This window comes from Prunus dulcis, chromosome 1 (assembly GCF_902201215.1).
Source record: "Prunus dulcis chromosome 1, ALMONDv2, whole genome shotgun sequence".
Classification (NCBI taxonomy): Eukaryota; Viridiplantae; Streptophyta; class Magnoliopsida; order Rosales; family Rosaceae; genus Prunus; species Prunus dulcis.
The window spans coordinates 23820319-23838364 of NC_047650.1; the positions used below are offsets into that span (position 1 = coordinate 23820319).

Consider the following 18046-nt stretch of genomic DNA (forward strand, 5'->3'; position numbering starts at 1 on the left):
ATTTCAAATAAGTATGGTTCTAAACTAATTTCTAACTTACTTAGCAAAGTCTTTTCTATAAATGATAGTTGTTGAAGAAAAAGGGAAACGAAAATAAGCTTTTAGTGTATAAGTACATTGAAGCAAAACTTGAAGAGAATCCAATATATAACTTCAATATATAACTTTAATTTTCTATAAGTGTTGATCTAAATTTACATCCCTTACCACTCTTCAATTTAAAAATAGTTTTAGCTACAACAAACAACTTCAGAGAGAAGATTTGGTCTGTTTTATAAGGCAAAACCTCTCCAACCACATGACATACATCTAACTCCATGTGAACGTGATTTATTCTACAACAATGATTATCAATTTCCTAATTGCTCATTTCCCTAACCCTAATCATCACAAACCCAAAATTAATTCTAAAAATTTCAAATAAGCATGGTACTAAACCAATTTCCAACTTACTTAGTGAAGTGTTTTATATAAATGATAGTTGTTAAAGAAAAACGGAAACAAAAATAAGCTTTTAGTGTATATGCACAGCACATAAATTGCATGTAGCTTGCCGATTTTTATCCCAAGTTCATGTCTGTGGAATCACAAAACTACATACGCACAGCACAGGGAAGGGAAAAAAAAAAAAAAAAAGGTACATTTAAGACACACCTATTTTCTCATTCTACATCACATCCTCTTTTCCTAGCTTTCCAACAATGCAACCAAAGCAAACATTTTTCCTGATTAAGGGTAGGAAAGAAAGTGGTTGTGTGAATTGGGATGAGAGAGACAGAGACAGAAACAGAGAGACAAAGAGAGAGAGAGAAAAGAGAAATTAAAGTATATATATAAATAGTAAGTATAGTTTATATCATGCAAAGTTTTGATGGTTTCATTCAAAAAAAAAAACAGGGAAAAAGTTTTGATGGGTAATTCTAGTAATAATGTTCTTATAATTCTATATATATAGATATCAAACTGTACTACCATATTCTTCCTATATATACACTTGGTCGTCAACTACCTCTCACTCTCTCTTTCTCTCTCTCTGTGACCTGCATTTATACAGAGCCAATTATTCCATCTTCACTATACATTTTCCTCATCTTCCCATTCATATTTTATGGCTCTCTTGCTCTTCCTCCTAATTCTTTTGGTCCCTGCAAGCAATACTAATTGGCCACCATCATCTGGCTACTGGCCAAGTTCTAAATTCAAGTCTATGAGCTTTTATAAAGGATTTGAAACTCTCTCGGGTCCTCAGTATCAAATCTTAGACCAACATGCATTAACAATCTCGGTTTAATGAGGCCAGAAAATTTTAAGAACTTATCTACCAAGCATACCAAACTGACAAACCAAACCATATCTGTATTTTATCATCAATTTCATCAATTTTATCACCAACAACAGATAAAAAAAGGAAATTTTTTCAAAAAAACAAAAAACAAAAAAAAACAAAAAAAACAAACAAACGAAAAAACATAAAAAAAAAGGGCACATTTAACAGAGACCTATCTTCTCATTTTACATCACATCCTCTTTTCATTTTGATGCGGTCATGTGTTGTGAGTTTCTTGGTTTATAAATTTTCAAAACTATTGTTTACAACAGCAAAATTCTTCATCATATATCTTGCCTTCTAATATACATTCTGTATCAGGAAACTGGAATGAGGCTTGCTCTTTGAGGAAGAGAAATAAAAGAAAAAGGTGTGGCAAAGGTTCACGGATGTAGTTGGATTGTAGTGGGACAGCGAACAAATTTATTTGTTGCAGGAGAAAAGTCTCATTCAAATGCTATGAAATCATGGCAACTTTAAAGTATTGGACAGCAATAATGAAAGAAGAGGGCTATGTTGGTAACACAGATTCTTTCTTGCATGAATAAGAGGGAGAGAAGCCCCTATGGTATTGACTGTTGCTACCAAGTGCATATTGTTATTACTATGCGTATTACATCCCAAGGCCTCTCTCAGCAGGATTACAAAGTAAACCAGAATTACTATCCCAGCAGTATTCTACAACTTTCCTCTGCACTTCCTTATGTAATCTCTCTCTCTCTCTCTCTCTCTCTCTCTCTCTCTCTCTATAAATATATATACACACACACACACACACACACACACACACATACATATATCTAGGTATGCATATTTATGAGTTCCCCATTGAGGAGGGATTCCCTTTTGAGGATTTTATAATTAGAATTAGACTGCCTTCTTAACCAATAGTTGGGTTTGTGTGGTAAGGTATGCTGAGTTTGTTGATGTGGATATTTATGCCTGGAGGTGCTTTGTTTTACTACTTCGTTGAAGCAGAAACAGACACTGACAAAGAAGCCCTTCATTCTTTGTCTCAATAGTGATTGGTTTTTTTTGATCCTATTCATCAGATCTGGTGGTGAGGTTGCCTAATCAGCCAAATGTTGGGTGCAACTACCTCTCTCTCTCTCTCTCTCTCTCTCTCTCTCTCTCTCTCTCTCTCTGTGACCTGCATTTATACAGAGCCAATTATTCCATCTTCACTTTACATTTTCCTCATCTTCCCATTCATATTTTATGGCTTTCTTGCTCTTCCTCCTAATTCTTTTGGTCCCTGCAAACAATACTAATTGGCCACCATCACCTGGCTACTGGCCAAGTTCTAAATTCAGGTTTATGAGCTGTTATAAAGGATTTAAAACTCTCTGGGGTCCTCAGCATCAAAGCTTAGACCAACATGCATTAACAATCTGGGTTTAATGAGGCCAGAAAAATTTAAGAACTTATCTACCAAGCATACCAAACTGACAAAGCAAACCATATCTATATTTTATCATCAATTTCATCAATTTTATCACCAACAACAGATAAAAAAAGGGAATTTTTTCAATTAAAAAAAAAAAACATACTCAGTCTTTGCTTTCCAATGTTTTATCTAAAAACCTAAAATCAAAGGAATCAAATAAATAGGGTTTAGGGCTCAAGAACCTGAAATCAAAAGAACCAAAAAAATGAACACAACTCTACATAGCATGAAAAATCTTCCCAGCCAACAATCAAATTTATGAAATAAATACCAAAACATCTGTTAAAAAATTGATGAGATGCATACCTGAAAACAAAGGATGCAACAAAGATGGAAGCCTGAGTCGAAGCAAGAAAGGTGGAAGCCTGAGTCGAAGCAAGAAGATGAAAGCCTGAGTCGAAGGTTGTAGAAAAAACTGAAATCTCCCGATCCCAAATCTGTGACACGAAGCCAGAAAGCACGGCTGGATTTGCAGCTCACTTCCCAAACAAAAATCGACGGCCTCCAAAGCATCTCCAGCAACGAACACAACTCTTCCATGGCTGCCCCCCAACCAGCTGGTTGGAAACGAACGGGAGAAATGGTTTCTCTCAGCGGACGAAACCAACTCAACGAAGGGGGAGGGGCAAAAACGGGAACAAAACAAACTGTTTAGTCAAGGGCAGTTTCGCCATTTCACTGTGCACCAGAAAAAAAAAACAGAAACAGCAGAAAAAATCAGGGGCATTTCCGTCATTACACTGTGCTTAGCTACAGTGTTTAGTTGCATTGGGCTTTAGTATATATAGAATTTCTATCTTCTTAGTGCTTTCTCTTGTCTTTCTGTTGCTTTACCAAAACCAACTACTCTTTGCAGCCTCCTTATTTTCTTACTGAGTTTTATCATTTACATTTTTACCTTTCATTTTTATGCGGCTACTTTTTTGTGTGTTTTCGAGCACCTTTCCTATTGAAAGGGCAAAGAACCCTAGTGCATTCGTTTGGAGCGATGTCCAACACTTAAGGCACAACCCAAGCAACTGGCAAGAATAATCCAATACTTTTATCACGAATGGTGCATATATAGCTTCCACTTTGATTCGAAATTATCGATCCTTCAATTGGCACCTACATTTCTCTGCACGCATAACAAGTGAAGCAGAAATGGCTGGCGAAGACGACGCCGACGACTCCGTTTCACCAACCGCGGGAGGTTTCCGGCTACGCTGGGACGTGTTCCTGAGCTTCAGAGGCGAAGACACCCGCTCAACGATCACGAAGAATATCTACGAGGAGCTCGAGAAACGCAGCGTCCGAGTCTTCCGAGACGACGAAGGTTTGAACCGCGGGGACGAGATCGCCTCTAGTCTGCTGGAGGCGATCGAAGACTCGGCGGCGGCCATCGTCGTCTTGTCGCCGAGATATGCCGAGTCAAGGTGGTGCCTTGAAGAGCTGGCTAAGATATGCGAGCGTAGCCGGAGACTGCGCCTGATGATTCTGCCTGTGTTTTACCAAGTGGACCCTTCCGACGTTCGACGGCAGAGGGGCCCATTTGCAGAGCATTTTAGAGCTCATGAGCGAGTGTACGAAAACGCCGTCGTCTCTAGTTGGAGGAGCGCCATGGCAAAAGTCGGTGGTACAGCTGGGTATATTTTCAACGCCAGGTAGTAATTAATCGAATTAAATACTAAAATTATAATCATAATTCATAACTAAATTCCCACTCAATCAGTTTGAAGACCCTTAAAACCCTAGCTTAGCTTAGCTACCATGCAAAAATTGAGATATGGTTAGAGATTTAGTTATCTAATGTTTAAGGTTTTGGTAGATGATATTAAGATATAACAAGGTGTTTTGGAAGAATTAATTAAATAAGTGTGGTGGGGTATTCTTTTCACTTTGTTTAATTAATTAATTCATAAGTAATATAGTAATTTAAATTGGGCAATACTGTAAAAGATTAGCTAATGTACCTTTCTTTCCTCACCGCACTGTCGTTTGACTCGTTTTCATTCGGATTTACGTTCTGAAGTGTGAGACTTTTGGCTTGTTTCTGAGGACCACTTGTTTTCGTAAATAGCTGCTTCGTGTGTTTTGCTGCATAACATGATTTCATTCTGAGGACCACCCGTTAACTAATTGGTGTTTTCATTCTACGTCCTATTCCTCTTGTCTGATCACTGATAACATGATTTGCAGTTGATTTGTTACTTTTGGCTTGTTTCAAGATTTAGTAATTGTCAAGATAAACAGGCTTATTGGTCTGTAACAGATACAATTAATTCTCAGGCGTTCAATGTTTTGCTTATCACCCTAAGGGCCTAAGTGATGTATTTGTGATTATGTATATTGACAGCAAAGAAGCAGAGTTGATTCAATTGTTAGTCAAAAGGGTTTTGACTGAAATACGCAAAACCCCTGTGGGTCTTGCTGCATACACGGTGGGACTTGATTCCAGAGTTGAAGACATGATGAGGTTGTTAGATGTAAGATCCAAGGGCATTAGAGTTGTCGGAATTCATGGCATGGGTGGTGTTGGCAAGACAACACTTGCCAAGGCTCTTTTTAATAGACTTGTGGGTTGTTTTGAGTGCCACAGTTTCATCTCAAATGTTAGAGAAATTTCAGCAGAGCATGAGGGTTTAGTATCACTTCAAAACAGGCTTATTGGTAGTCTTTCTTCTAATACCATGTCTGTAAATGAACTTAATACTGGTATTTCTGCAATCAAAGCAATTGTATACGAGAAGCGAGTTGTTATTGTCTTGGATGATGTTGATAATGTAAACCAACTAAATGCTTTAGTTGGCAGCAGACAATGGTTTTATGAAGGAAGCCGAATTATTGTTACCACCAGGGATAAAGAAGCCTTACCCAGTCATCTTGTGAACGAGTTGTATGAGGTCAGGGAGTTGCATTTCTCTCAGGCACTTCAACTTTTTAGTTACCATGCACTGAGAAGAGAAAAACCCACAGATACTTTCTTAACTCTGTCTGAGCAAATTGTGTCTCTCACAAGTGGGCTACCATTGGCTCTTGAAGTATTTGGTTCTTACCTTTTTGAGAGGAGGAGAATAGAGGAATGGAGAGATGCTCTGCAGAAACTGAAACAGATTCGTCCGCGCAATCTTCAGGATGTGTTAAAGATAAGTTATGATGCGCTAGATGAGCAAGAGAAGTGCATCTTTCTAGACATTGCATGTTTATTTGTAACAATGAATATGAGGAGAGAAGATGCAATTGACATATTAAAAGGTTGTGGTTTTGATGGTGAGATAGCAATTGCTGACCTCGTAGCAAAATCTCTCATTAAAGTTTATGAAGACAGTATCTTGTGGATGCACGATCAAGTTAAAGACATGGGAAGACAAATCGTTACAGAGGAAAACGTTGTAGACCCTGGCATGCGTAGTAGACTTTGGGATCGTGATGAAATATTGAATGTCTTCAAGGATGATAAGGTAGAGATTCCAGCACTATTATTTTTATTGTTTATATATTCTTCTGGCTAAATTTAGATGTCGAAGACGCTTCTACCAAAAAAATAGATGTTGAAGACGCTTGAATGTCCTAAAGGATGATGCATTATTATTTTTCTTCACTCAGTTTCTTACATATTTTTCCATACCTTGATAATAGGGAACAAGAAGTATACAAGGGATAGTCCTAGACTTTGAATCAATGAAAAGGCCGGTGAAGGATCCAAGTGGTGACAGAATTTCTTGGGATAACTTTCGAAGAGCCCCAACTTTTACCTCTGCAGTTACATACCTAAAAGAAAGATACAAAACATATCTTGAAACTAAAGCAGAGAAAAAGAGACAGGTTACAATTTGCTCTAAACCCCTAAGAGCAATGGTCAATCTTAGACTGCTTCAAATCAATTATCTGAATTTGGAAGGCCGCTTCAAGTTTCTTCCTGCAGAGTTGAAGTGGTTACAGTGGAAAGGTTGTCCTCTGAATTCTCTTCCTTCTGATTTTCCCCCTCGCCAACTTGCCGTCCTTGATCTTTCACGCAGCAAAATAGAACATTTGTGGCATGGGCGCGGTAACAAGGTATATGCTTCACTATCTGATCCATCATCTTTATCATTATAATTGTGTTGTGACCAGCAATAATTTATATCACTGATCCTCATAAGTGTCTGCCTTGTATCTCTATCTCTGCCTCTTCCTTTCTATTTCTAAGGCACAACTAATGCAGTTTGGTAGATGCTCATACACTTTTGTTGTTTACAGGTGGCTGAGAAATTGATGTTTTTGAATCTGACCGGCTGCTTTAACCTAACCACCATTCCTGATTTATCTGGGAATCGGGCATTGGAAAAGCTTATTCTTGAGCGTTGCAGTAAACTGACTAAGCTTCATGCCTCGATTGGGAATTTGCAGACATTAGTCCACTTGAACCTTCGAGACTGTGAAAACCTCATTCAACTTCCAAATGATGTCTCCGGCCTGACAAAACTTGAGAACCTAATCCTCTCTGGTTGCTTACAACTGAAAGAACTGCCAAGCAACATGGACAGCATGGTATCATTAAAAGAACTTCTCCTTGATGGCACTGCTGTAAAAAGTCTTCCTGAATCTATTTTCCGGTTTTCAAAACTCGAAAAGCTCAGCTTGAACCGGTGCAAACATTTGAAAGGGCTACCTGAGTTGATAGGAAAGTTGCATTCTCTGAAAGAAATCTCCCTCAACGATTCTGCTTTAGAAAACCTACCTGTTTCCTTTGGATATTTGGCAAACCTTGAGAAACTAAGTTTGCTCTGGTGTAAATCACTGACAACTATTCCTGATTCCATTGGCAACCTCAGTTCGTTAATGGAATTTCAGACTTACGGTAGCGGAATCAAAGAACTTCCTGTGTCCGTTGGTTCATTATCAAACTTGAAGGAATTATCAACCGGACACGGTCAAATTTTGAGCAGATTGCCTGATTCAATTGGAGGTTTGAATTCTCTAGTTGTGCTAAAAATAGACCAGACATTAATCACAGAACTTCCACATGAGATTGGTGCCTTGAAGTCACTTGAGAAGCTTGAGATGAGGAAGTGTGGATTTCTTAGATCATTACCAGAATCAATTGGAAGCATGAGGGCATTGACTACAATAGTCATAACTGAAGCTGATATTACTGAGTTGCCAGAATCGATAGGGAAGTTGGAAAACCTTACCATGTTACAGTTGAACAGATGTAAACACCTCTGCAAGCTTCCAGCTTCAATAGGACAATTGAATTCATTGCACAGATTGCTGATGGTGGAAACTGCAGTGACAGAACTACCCGAAAGCTTCGGAATGCTTTCCAGTTTAATGGTTTTAAATATGGGAAAGAAGCATCGAAATAGGGAAGATACGGAAGAGATTAAATTTATGCTCCCCACTTCTTTCTCAAATCTATCACTGCTATGTGAACTGCATGCCGGTGCTTGTAATATATCTGATAAAATTGCAGATGATTTCGAGAAGTTATCATCGCTTGAAGTCTTGAATCTAGGCCGTAATAACTTTTACAGTCTTCCAGCCAGCCTGAGGGGCCTGTCTCTTCTCAGAAAGCTTTTATTACCTCACTGTAAAAAGCTCAAGGCTCTGCCTCCGCTTCCCCCAAGTTTAGAAGAGGTGGATGCTGCAAACTGCACCTCATTAGAAAGTATCTCTGATATTTCAAACCTGGAAAACTTGGCGATGCTGAACCTTACAAGTTGTGAGAAAGTTGTGGACATTCCAGGACTTGAATGCTTGAAGTCCTTGGTAAGGTTGTATGCAAGTGGTTGCACAGCTTGCTCATCAGCTATTAAGAAAAGACTTGCTAAGGTTCTCTCTCTCTCTCTCTCTCTCTCTCTCCCCCGTGTATATACTATATATGTATGTACATGTATAAGAAAGTGAAACACAATCATAGATTTGAATTTTTTTGTTGCAGAGCTACATGAGGAAAATACGCAATCTTAGCATTCCCGGGAGCAAGATACCAGACTGGTTTTCTCAAGATGTGGTTACATTCTCAGAAAGAAAAAACCGTGTTCTCAAAAGTGTGATCATAGGTGTTGTAGTCTCTCTCAACCAGCAAATACCAGATGACATGAGAGAAGAACTCCCTGCAATAGTAGACATTCTAGCACAGATCCTTATACTGGATTTTTCTACCTTCACTTCAGCTTTGATCTTATTGGGAGTGCCAAATACAAATGAAGACCAAGTTCATTTGTGCCGATACCCAACTCACCATCCCTTGGTTTCTCAGTTGAAAGATGGTTATAAGATACGTGTGATACGGAGAGAGCCACCGATGATGAAAGGGGTTGAGCTGAAGAAGTGGGGGATCCATTTGGTCTATGAAGGTGATGATGATTATGAGGGAGATGAAGAATCATTAAATGAAAGCCAGCAATCCCATTCAGAAAAGATGGCAAGGTTCTTCAGCTCTTTTGAAGATAGTGACTGAACCGAACCTGCAGCTTTGAAAAAGATGATTGCATTGCACCGCTGAATGAATCTAATTGTTTAGCAGATGAAGGAAATAGTTCAGCTGAACAAAGAATGTCATTAGATATGTGACCCCTCAGTTACACTTGCATTATTTTTTATGTTGCTTTATCAAGGATTTATATATATAACCAAAACCAACTTTTTTTTTTTGCCTCCTTATATTCTTACTGAGTTTTTTTTTTTTATTTTACTTCTCATTTTTATAAACCAACGTAGCTACTTTCTGGATAACTTTTTTTTATCGTATCATCCGCATGGTGTGTGACTTTAGTATGTTATGACACTTTCAATAATAAAGGTCTTTTAAAAAATGACATAATGAATGAACACAATGTCGAACATGTGGGAGCAAATTTCCCCACGAGAATATTCGGTTCGGAAGATTCCTCTTTCTTCTTCGCCACCTCTTTCTCCCTGCAAAATAGAACAAATAAGAGGACCACACCCGGGGGGTGTTGGCCAAAGGCCCTCCGATTCCTAAGTCAGTTCAATCGATCCGTAGAGAAACGATAGCTAAAATAGGATACGGGATGTGTTTATAATATAAATCGGGCGGCCGGAGCCTTATGTAAAAGAGAGAGAGAAAAGAGGTGGCTAGGGTTTGAGAGCAATTTTCTGTAGAGATTTTAGTAGTAATTCTGACGTACCTTAACCTTTGTGTGTGGCCATCCTTTTATAGTGGTCTCGGAGGCTAGGGTTTCAGAGGAATAATTCCGTAGATGGAAGGGAATTATTCCTCCCCTTTTTGGGATTGATTTAATTAATTAGGGATTTGATTTATTAGGGTAAATCAAATCCCTAATTGTGGTAGGCATCAAATCAAATCCCGATTCAATTAGATAACTCCTCATTTAATTGGGGATTGTGGTATTTAACCAAATCAAATCTCAACCTAATTAGGTAACGTTCAATTTAATTGGATAATTCCCAATTACATTGAGTAACTCCCAATTAGGTTGATCAATTCCCAATTTGGTCAAATAATCCCCAAATGGTAGGAATTATTTGACCTAGGGTTTGATTTAATTAGGTTCCCACAGAACACGTACGACATAAGCCCAAGTAACTGGCAAGAATTCAATACTTTTGCTTAGCTGCAACTGACAGGACCCGATCCCAATTTCACTTTGGAATTCGAACCAAGCCCTGTGCGTGTCCGACACCTGACAACTGTCGGGCACAAATGACAATTTTACCCTTCCTGCTACAGTTACTCTTAAAATTTTCTTTGGACTCCTGCCGAAAATTCGGCAGAGTCTCCCCTGTATTTTGACCAAACCCAAATTCTTCCACCTGTTAAACAAGCAAATAACTTTTCACCAACTGCCAGAATAAACAACCAAACATTCACCAGTTCAAGTTTTCCACTAATACTGGTTATCAGAGCATTTTCTACTAATTTACAAGATTTCAAGAACTTTTACAATAAAATCCTATGTTTCTTGGCGATGCGGAAGTTAAGAGTGGCCCGGTGGTGGATCCCTGCTCACTTCTACGGCCTGAGGGTGAAAAACAAGTTGAAAGTGTGAGTGGACAAGTAATGTTCTTGAAAACAGTTTATAATCATAATAACCCCCAAGGTAAAAATAATTTAATAAGTAAAGCTAAGGTTTGACTGTGTTTAATATAAGGTATTCATCTAAATATCTATAATCGTATGTATATAAATTCGTAAAACTGAACAATTATATGGAGATATAAAACATGCACGAATAATGAGAAAACTGATATAAAATGATTGAAATCAATAGTTGCATAAAAGTGCTCAAATTCCTTTAAAACTACCACCTAATTGTACCCCTATCAATCTGTCAATTCCCTTAGCAGGTCTCGGGCGACACGCAGTCTATCCGAGCAGCAAACTGGCAGGATACAGGGGACTATGGTCAGCCTGATCCGCTGGCAGGTCTCGATGACACAAAGTTGGCTCGAGCCGCTCTGGCAGGATTCAGGGGACCGTAGTCAGCCTGATCCGCAAATCCTGGCAGGTCTCGGGGACACAGAGTCAGCCGAGCCTTAAATCCTGGCAGGTCTCGGGACACCAAGTCTACCGAGCAGCAAATCCTGGCACTCACGGTCCGAGCGTCCCCGAAACTCGTGAGGCAAAGTCAAGTGCACTGACTGAACTGTAAACAGACTGGATGTCCGTAGACATCGGTCCGTCTGAGGGTAATCACCAAATAAAAGGCGGGTACATGGTGGTTCTAAAACAACTATTTTAGAAAAACCTGATAATTCTCTGTAATCTGATAAATCTGAGTTAAGCTGCTATTTCTGTATCACAAATCTCAAGTCTGCTGCTCAACTAAGTAATATAAAAAGTAAAGATATTTTACGCTACAATTCATGGTCGGAACACATGCAATAACACTTATTCAAGATCAAATACTGAAATTTATTCAGATAAACTCATTTATAAAAACTTATTTATGTAAAATCAATATAAAATCATTTATGTAAACTCATTTATATAAATCATTTATATAACTTATTTATATAAAATCCTTTATGAAAGAAAGTCCACTCACTGCTGGTCCGAGCTAGCTGGACCTCTTGAAGGTCCTTCCTGTGGTTCTGTCGGGCATTTGGTGCCTGATTACCCATAAAGATTAAATTAATAAAACTGCTCAATAATAGAATTTAAATTAAACACCCTGCCCCCGGCTTCTAGAAATACGTGTACACATTTTAAAGTCACTCCTACGCCCACATTAGCCTTTCAGACAATCAGAACGGTCTTGGAAGACCCGAAGATTTGCTAAGCAATAAACCGTCAGACCGGCCGATCCGGGACCCCGTGGGCCCATGATCTCCGATGGCCAATCTGGGATTCTCTAAAGGTTCCTCATAGAGAAAGAACCATATTCCGCGAATTTGGTCCGAAACGGATGGTCGGATTAGCCAAAAGCACGTTATCGCTTAAAATCCAAACCCTAGCCCCAGGGTTCACGATTTCGGAGTATCCGGGACTCCGATTCGTAATCCGTCGAATCCTACACGATCCTGGAATGATGTAGAATAACATATCCAAAATTGAGTGCGATCCAACGACCCGACGACACTGCACAGGATCGCGCAATATGGAAAATTCTTTCGGGGCTCAAACGGACTCCAAATCGAGATCCGTGAAATCCTACGCGCTCGTGACAGCACGAGGATCGCAAAACTACACAGAGTCACTTCACCACCCTCACCCACGCGCCGCCACACGCGCGGGCAGATTGGGTGTCCAAAGTGATACCGGGTTGTCAGAAAATCTCGGAACTAAGACTCCAAACTCCTATCATAGGTAAAACACCCCATTTGGAGTCACTTTTGTTCTTGGACATACCCCAAAAAGTGGCCGAAAATGGCCGATCACGGCGGCCGAAGTTCGGTCGATTTTCAAGTTGAAAATCGAGTGATCTAGAGGTGAAATCGATCAAAACCCATACATCCATCAGTTAGAGCACGAAAAATAGGTGAGAAACCATACCTCACTCGAAAGATTTGGTGGAGAATTGAGGGAGAACGAAGAGCTTGAAGTTTGGACTGAGAATCGGCGGTTATTTCCAGATTCCGGCGAGCTCCGGCCGCGGCAAGGGCGGCGATGGGTCGGGGAAGGACGGCAGGGGAGTGGCGGTCCTTTTGGTACCAATGGTGGAGATCGGCTCGGCCTGTGGCGGCCGATGCGACGTCGAGAAGGGAGGGAGGTCGCTGGCGCGCGCGATCGGGAGGAGAGAGAGAGAGAGAGAGAGAGAGGAGAGAGAAATCTGAGGGGAGGAGAGAGAGAAAGGGATAAAAATCTGACTTTTTGTCCAAATTACCGTTTTGCCCTTCGCGGTATTTTGACCGTATTTTCTTCGTTACAACTCCGATTCGAGTCTACTCCGTGTCTACAGACTCCTTTCGCCGTGCTCTACGCAACGGTGTAAGCGGAATTGCCAAATTCTTTCTCGATCAAAAAGTCAACTTTTTTCCTATTAAATAATGCGAGGGCAAAATCGTCTTTTTGCTAGAATATATTAATCCTACTTTTTAGATATTTTGTTAGTTTTTTAGATATTTTATTTTGGGTTATTACAGCAACTCTGATTTGAAAGAATATTATTTAATTTTTCTATTTAAACCCCGCACTTCACCTCAATTTCTAATTTAAATTTTCTCAATTTCTAAGAAAACCTCACTATCTTTCCAAACTACTCTTAGATACACACCCAGCAGAAAAGAAAATTTTTAAAACTCATCAACCTCACACCCTACACCCTATTATCTTGCCCCTCACCACTATAAGTTCATCTCAACCTTAGGATTACAAGAAGTCTTTATTTGCGGCATCCTCAATCATTCCGGGAGAAGTTCCAAATCAAGAAATAATCTCACATTATATACCTCAATTGACGACCTATAAGTCACTGTTTGTATATCGTATTTAGGGTTTGTAAAGAGAAGATGAGAGTATAGTAGGTTTTTTGGATCGAAAGAGAAGAGTAATATGGCAATAGAAAGGAGTTTGTGTTTTTTGGTGGGGTGGTGGGGTGTTGGATGACATTTTTTGTCTTTTTACACAATAATAAAACTTAAGAGATTAATGATTTAACTATTGGGATTTAAATAGAAAACTTGTTATAAAACTAGGGGGAATTGTAGAGAGCAATAAGAAAAAGAGAAAGACATAGAATTTATTCTATGAACTTATATATCATTCATCTTTGATACCTACAATTTATAGGCTTCGGGGATAGACAAACATTCACCGCCCATTATTGGTAGGTTACAAACACATAATTTGTAAGAACCCAAACCAAAATATCTAAAAATTAAGATTTCTTTATTCTAGCCAAAAGACGGTTTTGCCCTCGCATTTTTTTTAAGGGAAAAAAATTTGACTTTTTGATCGGAAAAGAATTCGGGAACTCCGCTTGCGCCATTGCGTAGAGCACGGCAAAACGAGTCCGTAGACATGGAGTAGACCCGAATCGGAGTTTTAACGAAGAAATTACGATCAAAACATCGCAAAGGGCAAAATCGTAATTCGGAAAAGTCAGATTTTTAACCCCTCACTCTCTCTCTCCCCGTCATTTTCTCTCTCCTCCCTCTCTCTCCTTCAGCTAGCGCGAGACAGCCGCCCTCCCCACTTCCGATCGAGCTCGCCGCCAGCACAGGTCACGGCGACCTCCGCCACCGGTCCCGTTCGATGCGCCACATCGCCGCCTTCCTTCCGTGACCAGTCGCCGCACCCAGCTCGCCGGATATTGGCCGGAATCGGCCATTTTTGCCGACTGTGGTGATCGAACTTCCACTCGATCGTTCTCCCTCATTTCGCCACCAATTCTTTCGAGTGAGGTATGGTTTTCCACCTATTTTGAGTGCTCTATTTGATGGTTGGCTGGGTTTAGATCAATTCAATCTCTAGATCACTCGATTTTCGATTTGAAAATTGGCCGAACTTCGGCCGCCGTGATCGGCCACTTCCGGCCACTTTTTGGGGGTTGTCCAAGAACAAAAGTGACTCCAAATAGGGTGTTTTACCTAGGGTAGGAGTTTGGAGTCTCGGTTCCACGATTTTTCGGCACACCCGAATCGCTTTGGGCACCCGATCTGCCCGCGAGTGTGGCGGCGCGTGGGCCAGGGTGGTGGCACGGCTCTGGCCAGTTTTGAGATCCTCGTGTCGTCACGAGCGCGTGGGATTTCGCGGATCTCAATTCGGAGTCCGTTTGAGCCCCGAACGGATTTTCCATATCGCGCGATCCGTGGGTGCAGTGTTGTTTAACCATTCGATCGCGCTGAATTTTGGATATGTCGGTCTACGTGATTTCAGGATCGCGTAGGATTCGACGGATTGCGAATCAGAGTCCCGGGTACTCCGGAATCGAGAACCCTGGGGCTAGGGTTAGGGTTTTAAGCAATAATGCGATTTTGGCCAATCCGACCGTCCGATTCGGACCAAATTCGCAGAACATGGTTCCCGCTCTATGAGAAACCGTCAGGGATGATCAGATTGGCCATCGGACGCCATGGACCCCACGGGTCCCGAGTCGGCCGATCTGACAGTTTATCGCTTAGCTGAGCGTCGAACCTTCTAGAATTGCTCTAAATGTTTGAAAAAGGTTAATGTGGGCATAGGAGTAACTCGGGATGAAATGCACGTATTTCTAGGAGCCGGGGGCAGGGTGTTTAATTTAAATTTCTTTTATCCAGCAGCTTATTAATTTATTATTCCTGGATAAGCAGGCACCAGGAGTCCGGCTAATCCGCAGGAGGGACCCTCGAGAGGTCCAGCTAGCTCGGACCAGCAGTGAGTGGACTTTTCTTTCTTAAAAAGATTTGATAATTATATTTTATATTTGATCTTGAATAAGTGATTTAGCAAGAATTTTATTATGCAAATCCCTTGATTTTTATGAAAATTAGCTAAGTAACAGATCTAAGATTTTTGAGCCAAAACAGTAGTTTAGTTCAGAGTTAGCAGAATTCAGAGGATATCAGCTTTTATCAAAAATAGTGATTTTGACCACCATGTACCCACCCTACAGTTGGTGATTACCCAGAGTTGGACCGATGTCGACGGATATCCGGTCCGATTTCAGTTAGTCAGTGCACTTGACTTGCCTCACGAGTTCCGGGGACGCTCGGACCGTGAGTGCCAGGATTTGCGGCTCGGCAGACTTGGTGTCCCGAGACCTGCCAGGATTGCGGCTCGGCTGACTCTGTGTCCCCGAGACCTGCCAGGATTGCGGATCAGGCTGACTACGGTCCCCTGTATCCTACCTGAGCGACTCGAGTGACTTGGTGTCATCGAGGACCTGCCGGCGGATCAGGCTGATCATAGTCCCCTGATTTCGCCAGTTTGCGGCTCGGGTAGCCTGTGTGGCGCTTGAGACCTGCCAGGGAATTGACGGCTATTACCAGGGTACAATAGGGTGGCAGTTTTAGAGAGTCCTTTTTAAATACTTTTCAATGCAATTACTGTTTCATTTATTTTTATTATTATCTTCGATGCCCAGTATACGTTACACTGATATATTTTTATTAAGTTATGCGAGCATTTATGTGATTAAATTTATTGTGATTAATGAAACATCTCGAGGTTGATTATGTTTGAGCTATAGTTTTTATATCCCTATGTTTTTCAAACGGGGGTTATTATGTTCAAACAGTTTTCTCGAACATTATTTTTGTCCACTCACAATTTTTAACTTGTTTTTCGCCCCCAGGCCGTAGAAGAACGAAGGAAACCACCCGGGCCATCAGCTTAACTCCCGACCCACCACCAAAGTGTAGGGACTTGTTGTACTTCTTTGTAAATTCTGTAAATTTGTTTAGAAATTGCTCTGATATCTTGTTGAACATAAGGAACTGAGATTGGAATCTGTTTGTTGACTTAGTCTGGCTGTTGGTAGGATTTCTGAGACTGTTTGGCAGGTGGAAGACTTTGGGTATGGTCAAAATACAGGGGAGACTCTGCCGAATTTTCGGCAGAAGTCTAAGGGAAGTTAAAAAGAATTTGAGACAAGAAGGGTAAAAAGGTCATTTGTGCCCGACATTGCCAGGTGTCGGACACGCACAGGACTTGGCTCGAATTCCAAAGTGGAAATTGGGTCGGGTCCTGTCATAATTACAACCCATAAATGTACTAAATACAATCCTTAGTGCATAGGTTACAACAACATTATGATGTGTTTTATGGTAGGTATTATGAGTGATATTATGGTAGTCAAATCAATAGATTTACAACACTCCCCTTGGATGTCCACTATATATGATATAGTTGCCTCATTAAAACCTTGCTTGTAAAACCCAGTGGGACAAAAACCTAAGCGAAGGGAAGAAGAGTGCAACAATCTTATGGATCATTGATATGGTGTTGGACACACTTATTGTTGCCTCGTTAAAACCTTGTTAGGAAAAACTCAAAGGGACAAAAACCTAGTCAAAGGGAAAAGAGTACAATGCGCATGTCTTGTATGTAGTAGAACTAGGATGCTTCCCTTGATTTATATTCCCCCATGATCTTCAACAACTTCTAGAATCTTGACTTCGAAAAAAAACTTCGGTTCAACAACTTCTAGAATCTTGACTTTGGAAAAAAAACTTCGGTAAACATTCTTTCACTTTCGTTATACAAGCATCAATGTCTTCATACATGATTTTAGGAGAATTTATTGTTGAAGGAAGATCACAGGTGTTCCAAACACAATGTTGTAACAATATCAAATTTAAAGTCAAAGTATTCATAAAAGCATTTTAGATAAATCATAATAATATTGAGTACATAACTTCAACTTCGGGCTCTTAGTGTCAATCCGTTAATTAAGAATTTCATGACACTTTATATCTGTGAAGGGATCTCTTCAGGCGATATGTCTCAAATATTTAATGAGCTTTTAAAAATTTCTATGTACCATACAGTCTTAATAAATATGCATTTAACACATGCTATAAATCTCGTGTTAAAATAACAACTGTACTTATAAAAATGTGGATGTATCTATGATGGGAGAGCAAAACTATGTCTCTAGCAGGAAATATTAGTGATACACCAATCTGTAATCTTCATTTGTAATTTTTTTTTTTTTTTTTTTGGTTGAGAAATTCTATGTTGCATTCATAATTCAGCCAAAAAAGCCACTAGCCACAAAGGGCCTATACAAACTAGCCACAAAAGGGCCATTTCAATAACGGAGCGGTCTAATATCAAAATTAAGAAAATCATGTGTGTCTCCACTAACGATCAGGCAAGATCGAAGAAACTCCGGCATAGGCATCCTAACTAAGATTGCAAACTGAGAATAATAAAAAAGAGATAAAGCTTGAAAAAACCA

The 18046-nt window shown here is 40.1% G+C and overlaps 1 protein-coding gene across 1 annotated transcript; it reads left to right on the top strand.

The window, feature by feature from the left end:
• The first annotated feature begins 3583 nt into the window (after positions 1-3583).
• LOC117635125 (disease resistance protein RPV1-like) lies at positions 3584-9395 on the top strand. Its single transcript, XM_034369467.1, has 5 exons — positions 3584-4417; positions 5110-6214; positions 6393-6809; positions 6993-8567; positions 8677-9395. The coding sequence occupies exons 1-5, from the start codon at positions 3918-3920 to the stop codon at positions 9196-9198; spliced, it is 4119 nt and encodes a 1372-aa protein (XP_034225358.1). The 5' UTR covers positions 3584-3917; the 3' UTR covers positions 9199-9395.
• The last annotated feature ends 8651 nt before the right edge of the window (positions 9396-18046 follow it).